A 16,798-nucleotide genomic window follows, 5' to 3' on the forward strand; every position below is an offset into this window, starting at 1 on the left:
GACAGGGACATACATATCAAGGACACGTAGTACCTGTTCCTTGAACAAGTTCCACATTTCACTTGTGTCCTTCCCTGACAGCCTATGTTCCCAACTTATGCACTTCAATTCTTGTCTGACAACATCGTATTTACCCTTCCCCCAATTGTAAACCTTGCCCTGTTGCACGCACCTATCCCTCTCCATTACTAAAGTGAAAGTCACAGAATTGTGGTCACTATCTCCAAAATGCTCCCCCACAAACAAATCTATCACTTGCCCTGGTTCATTACCAAGTACTAAATCCAATATTGCCCCTCCTCTGGTCGGACAATCTACATACTGTGTTAGAAAAGCTTCCTGGACACACTGCACAAACACCACCCCATCCAAACTATTTGATCTAAAGAGTTTCCACTCAATGTTTGGGAAGTTAAAGCCACCCATGACTACTACCCTGTGACTTCTGCACCTTTCCAAAATCTGTTTCCCAATCTGTTCATCCACATCTCTGCTACTATTGGGGGGGCCTATAGAAAACTCCTAACAAGGTGACTGCTCCTTTCCTATTTCTGATTTCAACCCATACTACCTCAATAGGCTGATACTCCTCGAACTGCCTTTCTGCAGCTGTTATACTATCTCTAATTAACAATGCCACCCCCACCTCTTTTACCACCCTCCCTAATCTTATTGAAACATCTATAACCAGGGACCTCCAACAACCATTTCTGCCCCTCTTCTATCCAAGTTTCCGTGATGGCCACCACATCGTAGTCCCAAGTACCGATCCATGCCTTAAGTTCACCCACCTTATTCCTGATGCTTCTATTACTTGGGTTCGACACTACTGCTAATCCCACTATAGCTACCCAGACTGACTAACCAGTTGCTGCAATCCACGTGGTGGGTGTAATATTGAATCAACCCTGTGTCTCTACTCACTGACTGTCTCCACTGGAAAGAGGCAGATCATGAGTGTGGTGTCCTTTATATATGGGTTGGTGTAATGCCCTCTTGTGGTCGTGTCACCTCTGTGTGTATCGTGAATGTCCGTTGGTCATGTCCTATCTAACTGATCTATTGGTTGAGTGTGTGTGAGTGATGTCTCCGGTGCTCCCTCTAGTGTCTAGCTAGCCTACATGTATTTACATTGATGCACATCACCACAATCCTCATCCCTGTCCAAAAGTAACCTAAAAGAAAGTTAAGAAATCGGACCTCAAAGGTAGTGATCTCAGGATTACTAGCGGTGCCACGTGCTAGTCAGAGTAGAAATGAAAGGATATATAGGATGAATGCGTGGCTGAAGAGATGGTGTCAGGGGGAGGGCTTCAGATTCCTGGGGCATTGGGACCGGTTCTGGGGGAGGTGGGACCTGTACAAACTGGACGGGTTACACCTGGACAGGACTGGAACTGATGTCTTAAGGGGGCTATTTGCTAGAGCAGTTGAGAAGGGTTTATGCCAGGAGGATGGGAACCTCTGCAAGGTGTCAGAGAAAGAGGGAGCAAGGACAAAAGCAAAAGATAGAAAAGTGAATAAGAAAAGTGATAGGTGGAGAAACCAAGGGCAAAATTCAAACAGGGCAGTAGAGAAAAATATTCGGAGCAAGACAAACATTGTGAAAAAGACAAACTTAAAGGCTCTGTGCCTGAATGCACGGAGCATTTGCAATAAAGTAGATGAACTAATCACGCAGATAGATATAAATGGGTATGATATAACTGGGATTACGGAGACATGGCTGCAGGATGAACAGGGATGGGAATGCTAGAATTTTTTAATAAGATGGAGAGTGAAGTAGTTGATTCGGAGACTAGGGTGCTGAATCTTAATAAAGGGAACTATGAGGATATGAGGCGTGAGTTGGCCTTGATAGATTGGGGAGAGTTAGTTAAAGGGATAATAGTGGATAGACAATGGCAAAAATTCAAGGATCGCTTGGGGGAACTACAGCAACTGTTCATTCCTGTCTGGCACAAAAGCAAAGGGAGTAACAGGGCCAATCCATGGCTTACAAAGGAAATTAGAAATAATATCTGATACAAGGTAGAAGCATACAGATTGGCCAAGAAAAATAATAGGTCTGAGGATTGGGAGCAGTTTAGAATTGAGCAAAGAAGGACGAGGGGATTGATTAAGAAGTGTAAAGTACAGTACGAAAGGAAGCTTGCAGGGAACGTAAAGACTGACACTAAGAGTTTCTATAGATATGTGAAGAGAAAGAGATGGTAAAGAGAAATGGAGGCCCCCTACAGACAGAAACAGGGGAATGCATAATAAGGGACAAAGAAATGGCTGAGCAATTGAATACATACTTTGGTTCTGTCTTCGCAAATGAGGACACAAATCAGATCCCAGAAATGTTGGAGAATGAAAGGTTTAGTGCGAGGGAAGAACTGAGGGAGATCAGCATTAGTAGAGAAATGGTGCTGGGAAAATTGATGGGATTGAAGGCGGATAAATCCCCAGGGCCTGAGAATCTGCATCCCAGAGTGCTTAAGAGGTGGCTCTGGAAATAGTGGACGCATTGGTGGTCATCATCCGGGATTCTATAGACTCTGGGGGACAGGATTCTCCCATTCGGCGGCAGAGTGTCCACGCCGTTGGAAACGCCGTCGCGTTTTACGACGGTGTGAACGGGCCGTTGGGAGTACCGATTCTGGCCCCTACAGGGGGCCAGCACGGCGCTGGAGCGGTTCATGCCGCACCAGCCTCCCATCCTGGCGCGAACTGTGCGCCGTGCCAACCCGCGCATGCGCGATTGCCTCCCTCAACATGCCGGCCCCGACGCAACATGGCGCAGGGGTTCAGGGGCCGGCGCGTAAGAAAATAGGCCCCGGGAGCGAAAGGCCAGCCCGCCAATCGGTGGGCCCAGATCATGAGCCAGGCCCCATCGGAGGCCCCCCCTGGGGTCGGAGCCCCCCTCACCCCCTCCCCCCCCCCCCAATTGGGCCGCCCCCGACCCTGCGTGCAGAGTTCCCGCCGGCTGCGACCAGGTGTGGACAGCACCGGCGGGACTCTGCCTTTTTAGAGCGGCCGCTCGGCCCATCCGGGCCAGAGAATCGGCGGCCCGGCCGTGTAGAGTGGCCCGCGACCGGCGCCGCGCCAAACGCACCGGTGCCAATGGTGCCGATTCTCCGCTCTGCGGAGAATCGCTGCCAGCGTCGGGGCGGCATGGCGTGATTGCGGGGATTCTCTGGCCCGGCACGGGGCTGGGAGAATCCCGCCCAGGAATTGTCCCTGCAGATTGGAGGGTAGCTCACGTCACTTTGATATTCAAAAAGGGAGATAGAGAGAAAGCTGGGAATTATAGACCAGCAAGCCTAACATCGATAGTGGGGAAAATGCTTGAATCCATTAGCAAGGCGTTTATCACGGAACATTTAGAAAGCAGTGGCAGGATCAGCCAGAATCAGCATGGATTATGAAGGGAAAATCATGCTTGACAAATCTGTTGGAATTCTTTGAAGATGTAACCAGTACAGGTGACAAGGGAGAGCCAGTCGATGTGGTATGTTTGGACTTTCAGAAGCCATTTGACAAAGTCCCGCGTAAGAGATTATTGTGCAAAATTAAAGTGCATGGGAATGGGGGAAATGTATTGAGGTGGATAGAAAACTGGTTGGCAGAGAGGAAACAAAGATAGGGATTAATGGGTCCTTTTCAAATTGGCAGGCAGTAACTAGTGGGGTACAACAGGGATTGGTGCTGGGACCCCAGCTATTCACACTATATATTAATGATTTGGATGAGAGAACAAAATGTAACAGCTCAAAGTTTGCAGATGATACCATCTCAAAGTTTGCAGATGATACCAAATTAGGTGGGAGGGTGAATTGTGACGAGGATGCAGGGATCCTACAGCAGGATATGGACAGGTTGGGCGAGTGGGCAAATCAATGGCAGATGCAGTATAATTTGGATAAGTGTGAGGTTATTCATTTCGGAAGCAAAAACAGGAAGGCAGATTACTACCTGAATGGTTGTAAATTGGGAGAGGGGAGTGTGCAGCGGGACCTGGGTGTCCTTGTGCACCATTCACTGAAGGTAAGCATGCAGGTGCAGCAGGTGGTAAAGAAGGTTAATGGTATGTTGGCCTTCATTGCGAGAGGTTTTGAGTTTAGAAGTAGGGATGTGCTGCAATTGTACAGGGCCTTGATAAGGATACACTTGGAGTATTGTGTGCAGTTTTGGTCTCCTTCTCTGAGGAAGGATGTCGAGGAAGTGCAGCGAAGGTTTACCAGGCTGATTCCAGGGATGGTGGGACTGTCATATGAGGAAAGATTGACTAGGTTGGGATTGTTCTTGCTCGAGTTCAGAAGAATGAGGGGGGATCTCATAGAGACTTATAAAATTCTAACAGGACTAGACAGGATAGATGCAGGGAAGATGTTACCAATGATGGGTGTGTCCAAAACCAGAGGTCACAGTCTGAGGATTCAGGGTAAACCATTTCGGACAGACATAAGGAGACATTTCTTCACACAAAGAGTGGTGAGCCTGTGGAATTCATTACCACAGGAAGTAGTTGATGCTAAAACTTTTAACATATTCAAGAGGCAGCTGGATATAGCACTTGGGGCGAATGGGATCAAAGGCTATGGGGAGAAAGCAGGATTAGGCTGTTGAATTGGATGATCAACCATGATCATGATGAATGGTGGAGCAGGCTCGAAGGGCCAAAAGGCCTCCTCCTGCTCCTATCTTTTATGTAGGTATCTATATAACTTATGGAATTATGGTCACTACTCCCAAAATGGTCCATACTGAAATCTCAACCTTTTAAAGTATCAAAATAAAAGTCAATTTCACCGTGCTTGTTTACACAAAGTTAAGGGGCGGGTTTCTCCGTTAAACCACGCCAATATCGGGAAATATGATTGGGCTCTCTCCAACACAACCAGCACCATATTTTTGGCTTGGATATGTAAGTGTGGGGAGTGTAATGTGTATGTGTGGCTGCAACTTGTCAGCCTCCCGCGTGTCGATCACGGTCGCAGCGTATCCCACACTATTTTTCAGTGGAATCGAGTGTGTTCCACGCGGCACTCAACGGTAACGGAATCGGTCCAGTTGCGGCGCCGATGTTTCTGTCATAAAAGTCCACGGATTCTCCATTGGGATCACCACTTAGGGCTGTTCTCCGTAGCCCGACGCCGAAATCGTGATCCGCGATCGGGCGGAGAATGGATTCCGCGCCGGAATCGGGGCCGCCGACGGTTTGACGCTGGTCCATAATGCTCCACCCCCTCCAAACCGGTATCATCTTGATGGGCGCTACGTTTCAACGCCATTGGAGCATCATCAGCTAACACACCCGCGATGCTCCATCCCTGATTGACTGGGTTCCTGACGGTGTGGGTCACATGTGGTCCCAAGCGTGCGGGAACCAGGCGTACCGTCTGCAGTTCGTGTCCAGCGCCGCCACACTCGGCCGAGGCCCTTGCCGTGACCGGGGGGGGGGCTTCTGCTAGGGCTGGGGGACTGGTGGGGGGTGGCCAGGGCGTGGGCTGTGGGGTCACATTGGCTGGGTGCTGACTGACCGTAGCCAGCCACAGAGGAACTTGTCACAGGCTTAGTGTGACATGACCAAGGCTGAGGGACATGTCCTGGTCTCTGTGCTCCATGGCTGAGGACATCGATACCATGACTAAGCCGAGGGTGGCCTTCCAGGACTGGCAGGAACAGGTGATGGTGGAGCCTCTGGAGTTCACTCCGGTCTCAACTCCATCCCATGTAGTAGCCTGGGAACAATCAAACACCTCGAGGAAGGAGGAAGTGATAGCTCTCATGCCGGTGCCTCCCACAGGGGAGTTGTTGGAACACCTCAACCATTCCGAATCCCCCCCACCTGACTCTGGCGCATCTCATAGGCAGTGGGCAGAACAGCTGACAAGTCGTCACCTGTGACACCCGAAAGTCTGCTGGGCCCATTCAGGCCCAGGCCCTCCACAGGACGGCAGCCAAGGGCATCACAGGTCAAAGGGTGAGATACACAGCAGCCTGCCTCAACTTCTGATTGCTGGGGCTACGCCTAGAACGAGTGGCACAGCACGCATGATAAGGAAGTTAGATAACACTTGAATTGACATGGGTGTAGCACATAGACTATAGTTTGGAGTTCGGGCACAACAATGTATATACTCACTATTAAACACTTTTGCACCAGCAGACCGACCTGCCTTTAAGCTCTGTTTGATCCATGTTTGGGATGGACTGGGCCTGGGTGTAGAGGATGTGGCAGGTGGGGCGAGGTGTGGTGGCTGAATGATGGACCGAGCAGGGGCACATGACAAATGAACATCTCACATGGTATCACCCTCAGCGAGATGTGGCAGGGCACAGGCCAGAGATGTGAGCCCGCCTTGCATAACAGCATCCCTAGTGAATGAACCCTAACCGTTCACCATCTCCCGCAACCTCCCCGCCACCCAAAGGTATGTGAGCCCGTGAGATGTATTGGTCTGCACACGTGAAGGGATCACCCGGCTGACAGTGGAATGTGATCCGACAGGCAAGAGTCAGACTTTGTCAAACGATGAGGAGCAGCAGAGCTCATCTCACAGCGAGTCGTCATCATCCTCCATCCCGTGGACAAGACCCACTGATACTGACAACGCAGACATCACCTTATGGTGATGTTGCTTTGACCCTCGGAGGGTGGAGTGAGAACTCTGGTAGTGGAAAGGAGTTGAATGCTAGGGGGAAGGTGAAGTGAATGACTGAGGGAGAGGAATGGTAGAGTGGAGGACTGAGGGACAGGAAAGGTGGTGCGAAGGACTGATGTACAGGGAAGGTGGAATAAAGGACTGAGACTGGGAAGGGGTGGAGGGACAGGGAAGGGGTAGAAGGACTGAGGAACAGGGAGGGTGGAGTGAAGGACTGAGGGACGGGAAGGGGTGGAAGGACTGGGCGACAGGGAAGGGGTGGTAGGACTGAGAACCGGGAAGTTAGAGTGAAGGAATAAGGGACAGAGAGGGTGGAATGAGGGACTGAGGAAGAGAGAAGATGGAGTGAGTGACTGAGGGACAGGGAGGGTGGAGTGAAGGACTGAGGAACAGGGAAGGTGGAGTGAAGGACTGAGGAACAGGGAAGGTGGAGTGAAGGGCTGAGGAACAGGGAAGGTGGAGTGAAGGACTGAGGGACAGGGAGGGTGGAGTGAAGGACTGAGGGACAGGGAGGGTGGAGTGAAGGACTGAGGGACAGGGAGGGTGGAGTGAAGGACTGAGGGACAGGGAGGGTGGAGTGAAGGACTGAGGGACAGGGAGGGTGGAGTGAAGGACTGAGGGACAGGGAGGGTGGAGTGAAGGACTGAGGGACAGGGAGGGTGGAGTGAAGGACTGAGGGACAGGGAGGGTGTAGTGAAGGACTGAGGGACAGGGAGGGTGGAGTGAAGGACTGAGGGACAGGGAAGGTGGAGTGAAGGACTGAGGGACAGGGAGGGTGTAGTGAAGGACTGAGGGACAGGGAGGGTGGAGTGAAGGACTGAGGGACAGGGAAGGTGGAGGGAAGGACTGAGGGACAGGGAGGGTGTAGTGAAGGACTGAGGGACAGGGAGGGTGGAGTGAAGGACTGAGGGACAGGGAGGGTGGAGTGAAGGACTGAGGGACAGGGAGGGTGGAGTGAAGGACTGAGGGACAGGGAGGGTGGAGTGAAGGACTGAGGAACAGAGAAGGTGGAGTGAAGAACTGAGGGACAGGGAGGGTGGAGTGAAGGACTGAGGGACAGAGAGGGTGGAGTGAAGGACTGAGGAACAGGGAGGGTGGAGTGAAGGACTGAGGGACAGGGAAGGTGGAGTGAAGGACTGAGGGACAGGGAGGGTGGAGTGAAGGACTGAGGGACAGGGAGGGTGGAGTGAAGGACTGAGGGACAGGGAGGGTGGAGTGAAGGACTGAGGAACAGGGAAGGTGGAATGAAGGACTGAGGGACAGGGAAGGTGGAGTGAAGGACTGAGGGACAGGGAGGGTGGAGTGAAGGACTGAGGAACAGGGAAGGTGGAGTGAAGGACTGAGGGACAGGGAAGGTGGAGTGAAGGACTGAGGGACAGGGAGGGTGGAGTGAAGGACTGAGGTACAGGAAAGAGGTGAGTTGTTATAGGGAAGGGGGAATTCTGTGCGTTAGGGGGGATGAATTGGGTGGGAGGGGGTGGGGGGGACAGAGATGGGACAAGGTGGCAGTGCTGCTCATGGCCAGGCCAAAAGTTGGTAAATCAGGAAGCGATGAGGTTGTCCCATGTGTGGCAATCCTGGATCACACATTGGGCGACCCGCCGTGCCGGCTCTGGCTCCACGCCCAGATCATCCTGGATTCCATTCTCATCCTGCTCGACAGATGAGGCCTGCCATTCTTCCTCCTCCTTGATCATTTCGCCCCGCTGCTAATTGATGTTGTGCAGGGCTCAGCAGGCCAGGACATGTTAGAGACCCTCCTGCGGGCATATTGGATAGCCCCACCAGAGCAGCTCTGGCATCGGAAGCACATCTTGAGCAAGCCAATGCACCATTTGATGATGCTCCTGGTTGCTGTATCAGTGTCGTTAGAATGGTTCTCCGCCTTGGTCTGAAGCCTCCACACAGGAGTCATTGGCCATGACCTCAACGGGTAACCCTTGTCGCCCAATAACCAACCCCTCACCTGTGGGAGCTGCTCGAAGGTGCCGGGAATCGATGACTGTGCCAGGATGTATGCATCGTGCACGCTGCCTGGGTATCAGGCAAGGATGGGCATGATGTGCAGCTGGTGGCCGCACACCAAATGCATATCCATGGATTCGAGCACCTTCTATTGACGAAAGCACCCCTCGCTGAACCGGTGCTCAGAGTGTGATGTATGTACTATTGATCACTCCCTGGACCTGGGGAATGCCAACAATGGCAGCACATCCTGCTGCTCAGGCTTCCTGGAGGACCTGGTCCACGTTGAAGGTGATGTAGTTGGATGTCCATTACAGTGCTGATGAACCTGTGTGGACATTTGCAATATCCCACTCAGGCCTCCACTCGAGCCAGAGGCATGAACGTTCAGGGCGACCATCACCTTGATGGCCACCGGGACCGTGTATCCTCTCCAAACCTCTGTGATGCCAGGTGTGCCACCATCTGGCACAGGTGATGTACAGTCTCCCTGGTGAGCGGGAGTTGGTGGGAGTACACTCGTGGCCTGATGTGGCACCTCTTTGTACCTCCTCCTCGGACTGTTGGGCATCCGGCACTTGAGCCTCACCGGCTGGCTCCTGCTCCTCTGGAATGGGCTCCACTTGTGCAGGGTCCTTTCTGGACTGGCCCTGCTCCTCCAGCATTCGTGCATCTGCAATAGCAGCAGAGGCCAGGTAGATAGCGAGAATAGCTGGCTGTAGTCTAATATCCATGCATCTGCGGGTGGAGGGGGGAGAGAACGAGAATGTTAGCAATATCAAGGATTTCCTTGATCATCCAATACCACCAGCTTACATGGTCACCCTGAGTTGACGACAGTTCCACCCTCAACCTGTGAACCCCCCTGCCTCCTTTGAGATGATGTTGTCCACCCTGCAAACCTGCCCCATCATTGAGAGTCTGTGATGCGGGGAGCCTCTTTTCAAAATTTGTTCTTGGGGCTTGGGCATCGCTGGCTGGCCCAACATTTGTTGCCCATCCCTAATTGCCCTGGAACTGAGTGGCTTGCTTGGCCATTTCCGTGGGGAGCAGTTAAAAGTCAACCACATCGCTGTATGGGTCTGGAGGCCAGACTGGGTGAGAACGACAGATTTCCTTCCCTAAAGGACATTAGTGAGCCAACGTTTTTACAACAGTCAGCAATGGTTTCCTGGTCATCATTAGACTTTTAATTTCAGATTTTTATTGAATTCAAATTTCACCATCTGCCATTGGTGGGATTCAAACCCAGGACCCCAGAGCATTACCCTGAGTGTCTGGATAACTAGTCCAGTGGCAATATCACTACCCCACTACCTCTCCATAGCCTCTATCCCCACCACCTGTCCCTGCCAACAGGGTTACCGGTGGCTGCCGTGACCTGTGTTAGCGATAGTCTCTGTGGCCCCTGTCCTATTTCTCCCAGTGGGGTCTACTGTGGGGCTCTTCACTGGGTGGCCTATGTGTTGTCATGCTAGCAGGGTGGCAACTGGTTGTGTGATGGAGATTGTCAACTTGTGCTGCCAGTCATCTCCATGCTAAGAGACTTGTGTATGTGCAGGTCCTACAGATGAAGGTGAGCGAGGGTTTTGTGTATGTTTGCTGATATCTTAGCTGAAGTATTCAGTGTTGCCTGGGTTTAACACACAGGTTGTGACAGAGAGCTGGTCAGGTTTCCTGCCTGGGGGCAGGATACATGTGATCAGGGCATGGTGGACAGGCAGATCTTGGAGACAGTTTGTGATCTTCAGGGGTGGGCGAGCTGATAATGTCACTGGTGAGGCTTTTATTCCGAGACGGACTGTGTGCCAGGGAAGGTTCCAACAGCCATGGTGCATGTGTCCTTTGGGGTGAGCTCTGCTAATCCCCTGCTTCCTCTGCTGTGGGGCAGCGCTTCTGAGGAGTGCACTGAGGTGTGCCAACACGTGGTGGACCGGCGATTGAGCGTGGCCACGCCCATCCTGTTGATGATACTGCTGGGGTCTGACGGTTTACAGAGGGACGGGTTGGGTGGGTTCCCATCTGACCAGAGGTCCTCTGAGCATATGCAGGATACGGTGGGCAGTCAGCAGTGTGAACAGCCAGGAGCCTGTAAGTTGCAGCTAGGCATGGGTTTAAATGAAATAATGCTGCAATGGGGGGTCTCAGCCAAAGGCACACCGATCCCTGAGGCCACGCACTTGCCACCAAGATGTTCCCTGCTACTCCCTGAGGTCCATAGATCAGCAGAATTGTCCTCAACCACAATCTGTAAGCTCATAGCCCGGCATATCCCCCAGCCTACCATTACCATCAAGCCAGGGGATCAACCCTGGTTCAATGAAACACCAGGCATACCTAAAAACGGGGTGACACCTTGGTGAAGCTACAACACTTGCATGCTAAACAGCTTAAGGAGAAAGTAAGAGACAGAGCTAAGCAATTCCACAAGCAACAGTTCAGAGGCTGGATCATCTGCTGGGAAAGCAAAATGATCCGATGGCCCATTCCCGTCCATCTTTCACTGAGCATACTGGATTAAAATTACCTCCACTGCCTGTATGGATGCAGGTGTAGATATCGGTTCGGGCACAAGTACAACGACACAGATACTGGATTACAGATGCAGACAAAGGTTCAGCCACAAATGGAGCTTTCTGTTCAAAATATTTCCATACAGCAAACGTAGGATAGTCAACAGTGCCAAATTCTGAATCTTACCGGTTGTTGTCTGCACAAATAACTGGAGGCCCAGGTTATTGTTTGGATTCACCACCCAATGATTACTCGTGGCTGTAATATCGAATACCAGCCACCCTTCTTCTGCAGCCCAGATAGTCCTAGTATCCAGGGGAAACAAGTCGGACTCACTGAAAGAAAATAAAAGGATATTACGCAAATTCCTGGTAGTTTGTGATAAAAAAGGTACAGGGCATTGATGAGACCGCAGCCTAGAACACTGTGTAGAGTTTTGGGCTCCATGCTTAAGGAGCTTGTATTGGAAGAAATTCAGAGAAGGTTCACTGGACTGATTCCTGGGATGAAGAGGTTATCCCATGAGGAAAGGTTGAGCAGGATGGTTTATGCCCATTGGAGTTTGGAAGAATAAGATTTTATTGAAACATACAAGTTCCTGAGGGAGACAGAAACTGCTGGGAAAATTCAATAGGCCTGACAGCATCTGTGGCGAAAAAAACAGAGGCCGGAATTTTATGTTGTTCGATTGGGTGCGTGTTCGACCTGAAATTGCGTAGAATCGCACAAGAAGGTGGCAGCCGCGTGTACTCAAGTCACCACGCCCTTATGCAATATTCTGGTCTGCAGGTGCAAGCACAAGTCAGTGAAGTGTGCCCACCAACAATCAAGAAACCAATTTGAATCAGTTAAACAGAAATTGACTGGGACTTTACATTGCTTGTTTGCAGAAATGATTGGCAGACGGGCTGATTGGCCAGGCGACCTTTACATATAAGCTGCAACCTCAATCCAGGGCGGGGTGAAAGTCAGGGCCCAAATAAAATTAACAAATGTGTCTCAGGACTAAGGTCTGTGTATGATCGTGACCCCGAGACTCTCATGGCATAGTTTTTCCGCTGCTATTTATTTTTCTAAAGTTTAGCTGCTCCCTCAGACAGCTCCGCCCTGATTGTTCCTTGAGGGAGTACATTGGAGTCACCAGCCCACAAGCTCCCTTTTCTCAGTGCCCACCCTTCTCCCACCCACCCCAGCAGCACTCAGCCTTTGACAGAGCACGTTTCACACTGGTTGGTCGTTCATTGGCCAGTCGATGTAATCTAGGGGTGGTGGTGGGGGGGGGGGGGGGGTAGCTGGTTTCACATCCGTTCCTGTCTGCGCCAACTAAGGGTGTGCCCTGAACGTGGTATTCAGGCCAAAGTTGACTTTTTGAGTCCAAAATGACCCTTTGAAGATGCCACTAGATCTGCTGAAATTTTCCAGCACTTTCTCTTTTTATTTCAGATCTCTAGCATCTGCAGTATTTTGCTTTTACTTAAGGGCAGAATTCTCCCATTCTGCCCATGGTTGGTTTGGTGGCAGGCAAGAGTGGAGAATCCAGTGGGAGCCAAAAAGTCGGAAACCTGCTGATGTAAAAAAACAGTTTGCAATTCTCCCGGGTCAGTTCTCCTGCTGCCTGGTGGCGTAAACTCTATTTGCATTTATTTGCATCTCATGAATGCTAATTAAAACAGTCTTCGCTGAAATCTTGTCAGGCATTCCAAATTTGCGCATGCTCGCAAGAAATCACATTGGCATCAAACGCATTTGAAAAAGCGCACACCTCAGTTCGTTCAAGACTTCGATGTGAGTGCAACACAACCCAAGTACCATAGTGCTGTGCTGCTCCTGTTACTCTCGCTGAATGCCTCACTGCTGTGGCACCCCAGTACGTGCCCTCCAGCTCCATGCCGAGCTGGTCTTTATGGACAGCATTGTGCTGCAGAACTTTTGGACTCGCCACTACAGCGGTCTGAAGATTTTTCGGGGGTAGATAGGGTGCAAAAACAAAGGGGAGCAATGTGAAAGGAGAACTGTGCAAGGGGGGCGTAGGATGGTGGTGTGGAAGGGCAAGCCGGCACGGTGGCAGGCAGAAAGGTGTGGAGGCAGTGAAGGCAACATTTTGGGTTGGAGGTTATGTTGTTGTGGGTGCCGATCTGCAACAACCATAGGTTTGTGCTGGCAAGGCTGGCCGCGTGTTTTCGGGGTTGACGGCAGGTGGGAATTGAGTTTTTCAGGGGCTTGTTTATATGGGGCAAATTCGCAGGGCTGGAGGAGTTGGAGAAAATGTATTGTTATGGGCGAGGCGTTTTCAGAACCCCAAAATGTATCATGGTGTTCAACCTACCTCTCCCTTTAATGGATTTGTTGCTTTTCCTGGCACACGGCTTGTTCCCTAGGTGTGGTATTTCAATTATGGACACATGGGTTTTTAAACACAAAACACTGTTTATTCCATGAACTCAACTTAACATCTTAAATAAACATTGGATCTCTTTACACCCCTTACTTCAAAGATAACTCAGAAAACATTGCAACAGTAAATAATTCCTTAAAATATTCCTTCAAACTTCCAAGAGACTTAACACCTTTGAACAAAATCACATCAGGTTAAAGGCTTCACTATTATAAGTTTAAATCACCCAAATGATCCAGAGATAGTCTTACATGGCAGAGATCCAGCTCACTGCAAAACACAGACACACACCCAGCTCTTTTCAAACTAACTGCAGCTCTCTGGAAACACACAGACACACCAACTCTTTTCAAAACTGCAAAACTAAGCTGGAACCTTAAAATAGCTGACCTGACCTCAGCCCCACCCACTCTCTGATATCACTGTTTTCTTAAAGGTACATTGCTTAAACATCCATGTCTTAAAGGTACCCTCACATGACAGTATGAGTTGTCCAAGTGGAATGATTTTAGGTATAGGGTTTTGTGAGGAGAGAGGTGCCGCCCTTCCTGGGGCTGCCATCTCTGGTGTTGCAAGACAAGCTGTTTTTGGAGAACGAAATAGGAGAGGGAAGGTGTCAGATATTTACAAGGAATTGATGGAAAGAGAGGATGCTCCGTTGGAGAATATTAAGCATAAGTGGGAGGAGGAGCTGGGTGTGGAGGTGCAGGCCAGGATGTGGGTGAAGCACGTCCTTGTCGTGTGCGAGGTTAAGCCTCATCCAGTTTAAAGTGGTACTCGGTTTGCACTGAGTGCTGAATTTGGGTGCATTTGAGTGCTATAGTGAGAGTTTGGTGACTGAGGGATATTAAGGGTTCATTTTTATCTAACGTCTAGTCTTTCTTTTATTTAGATAATTAGCTTAAAAGTTACTGTTTGGTTTAGAAGAAGGTGGATTTTCAATCAGCTTTAAACAAAGGTTCTACTTAGCACAGGGCTAAATCGCTGGCTTTGCAAGCAGACCAAGGCAGGCCAGCAGCATGGTTCGAGTCCCGTAACAGCCTCCCCGAACAGGCGCCGGAATGTGGCGACTAGGGGCTTTTCACAGTAACTTCATTTGAAGCCTACTTGTGACAATAAGCGATTTTCATTTCATTTCATTACTTGTAGTTACTTGCAGCTGGTGCTTGCTAATTAGTTAATTGGATTAGGCCAGTTTTCAGAGGCTAGATTCACAGTATAAAGGTGAGCCAGCTACAGTGCAGACTTTGTTTGCACTGAGTGCTGAATTTGGGTGCATTTGAGTGCGAGAGTGAGAGTTTGGTGACTGATTGAGTGCTGAATTTGGGTGCATTTGAGTGCTATAGTAAGAGTTTGGTGACTGAGGGTGTGCTGAATTTGGGTGCATTTGAGTGCAATAGTGAGAGTTTAGGGACTGAGAGGAGGGAGTTAGGTGAGGAGGGAGTAAGGTGCTCCTTTCATTTCATTTCCTACATTTCCCAAAAGAGCGTGAAGGGAGCCGGGAGTTTACATAGAATGCAGCTGACTGGGAACAGAGTCAGAGGGCGGAGTTCCAGTTGGTCCACAGGGCAGCTATATTCTGTAAGGTAAAAGGGGATGGAGGCTCAGGCAGTTACATGCTCCTCCTGTAGGATGTGGGTGGTGAGGGATACCACCAGTGCCCCCGCTGACTATACCTGCGGGAAGTGCACCCAACTCCAGCTCCTCAGAGAGGGAACCGTGTTAGGGAACTGGAGCTGGAGCTGGATGAACTTCGGATCATCCGGGAGGCCGAGAGGGTAATAGAGAAGAGTTACAGGGAGGTAGCCACACCCAAGGTACAGGACAAGAGTAGCTGGGTTACAGTCAGGGGAAAGAAAACGAACGGGCAGACAGTGCAGGGATCCCTCATGGCCGTTCCCCTTCAAATCAAGTATACCGTTTTGGATGCTGTTGGGGGGGATGGCCTAACGGGGGAAGGCCCTAGAGGCCAGGTCTCTCGCACTGAGTCTGGCTCTGGGGCTCAGAAGGGAAGGGGTGTAATTGATAATATGGAACGATGTGTCATTTGAAACATGGAAGTCTGGCAACATCTGGTCTGAGAGACACATGAGAGGATACAGGGAAAGATCCCACAAAGGGTTAACAGCAGCTGCAAAGAGCAGGATTGTAAAATGCAGATATCCTTGGTCAAGCAGGCTTAGCAAACAAGACAAACAGGACTTTTGCTTGAAGGCAAAAACAATGGCTCACACCGTCATTGAAAGTAACTATCTTAGTAAGCAGCTGGAAACGAAAGGATGCGGTTCAGTTGAATTTGGTGACAACTCTAGGTGTGAAATTTTGCTAATACCAGGTAAATTAAAGAGAACTGGAGACTATCAGTCTACGAGAAACATAATTTAAAGCCAAAATCAAAGTCAAAATTATGAGCTGAGGACACAATTGGAAAATAAAACTATAGAAATGACAGGAATGAAAAGTAACACCCCTTGAAACCAAAGCATTTTTGAATATCACAAAGGAACTTTGAATATCACAAAGGACACAATGTAATCAGACCTATGAGATGAAGTCATGTCAAAATGAATACTTAGTTGGATTAGAAAGTTTAGATCAAAGGTACTTTTTACAATCAAAGAAAATCAAGAGTTACTTTACAATAAAGTCATAAAAACTTAATAACTGTTAGAAAGAGAATATAAACCTAGAGACGAGAGTAGGAACTACCAGAACTCAGAGGCAGAGAGGCGGAGAAGCAGAGAAGGAACAAGCAGCTCAGAGTTAGATTACAGTCAGCACGGCCATGGGAAAGGGACAGGGCAAAGCAGCCGAGCTAAAACAGCTAATACATCTAAGGAAGACTAAAATTTAAAGAGTAGGCAGAGTCAGCTCAGAGTCAGCTCAGAGATAGACAGCAGAGTCAGCTCTCACAGCTCGGTACATGGGAAACAAAGGACATAGCAACCGAGCTAACCAGCGAATACATCTAAAGAAGACCAGATTTTAAAAAGAAGATTGATTGTCAAGTTGGGCTTGAAGGTCCCTTCAACCAACCAGAAGGATCCAGAAGCAAGATCTTTTTCCTTTCTGTAAAGACAGTAATTGCAGCTTTTAAAAGAAAAAATATAATAATAAAATAACTTAATTTAACCTAAAATAGTGGTTATTCCAAAGTCTACTTTACTTACTTAACAATGCGGGACCCAGGATCGATGCTACTAAGTGGTAAGTAGATGAAATCTTCGGTGAAGGTATGGGTTACACCGGGGGATAACTTGAAAACATAGTT

The 16,798-nt window shown here is 49.6% G+C and overlaps 1 protein-coding gene across 1 annotated transcript in view; it reads right to left on the reverse strand.

Moving 5' to 3' along the window:
* Window positions 1-16,798, reverse strand: part of bmp7b (bone morphogenetic protein 7b) — a 257,005-nt gene that overhangs the window by 32,867 nt on the left and 207,340 nt on the right. Inside the window, exon 3 of the mRNA XM_072514510.1 lies at window positions 11,319-11,467. Within this exon, the coding sequence (XP_072370611.1) occupies window positions 11,319-11,467 (149 nt within the window). The remainder of the gene's footprint in view (window positions 1-11,318; window positions 11,468-16,798) is intronic.

Source organism: Scyliorhinus torazame, chromosome 8 (genome assembly GCF_047496885.1).
Source record: "Scyliorhinus torazame isolate Kashiwa2021f chromosome 8, sScyTor2.1, whole genome shotgun sequence".
NCBI lineage: Eukaryota > Metazoa > Chordata > Chondrichthyes > Carcharhiniformes > Scyliorhinidae > Scyliorhinus > Scyliorhinus torazame.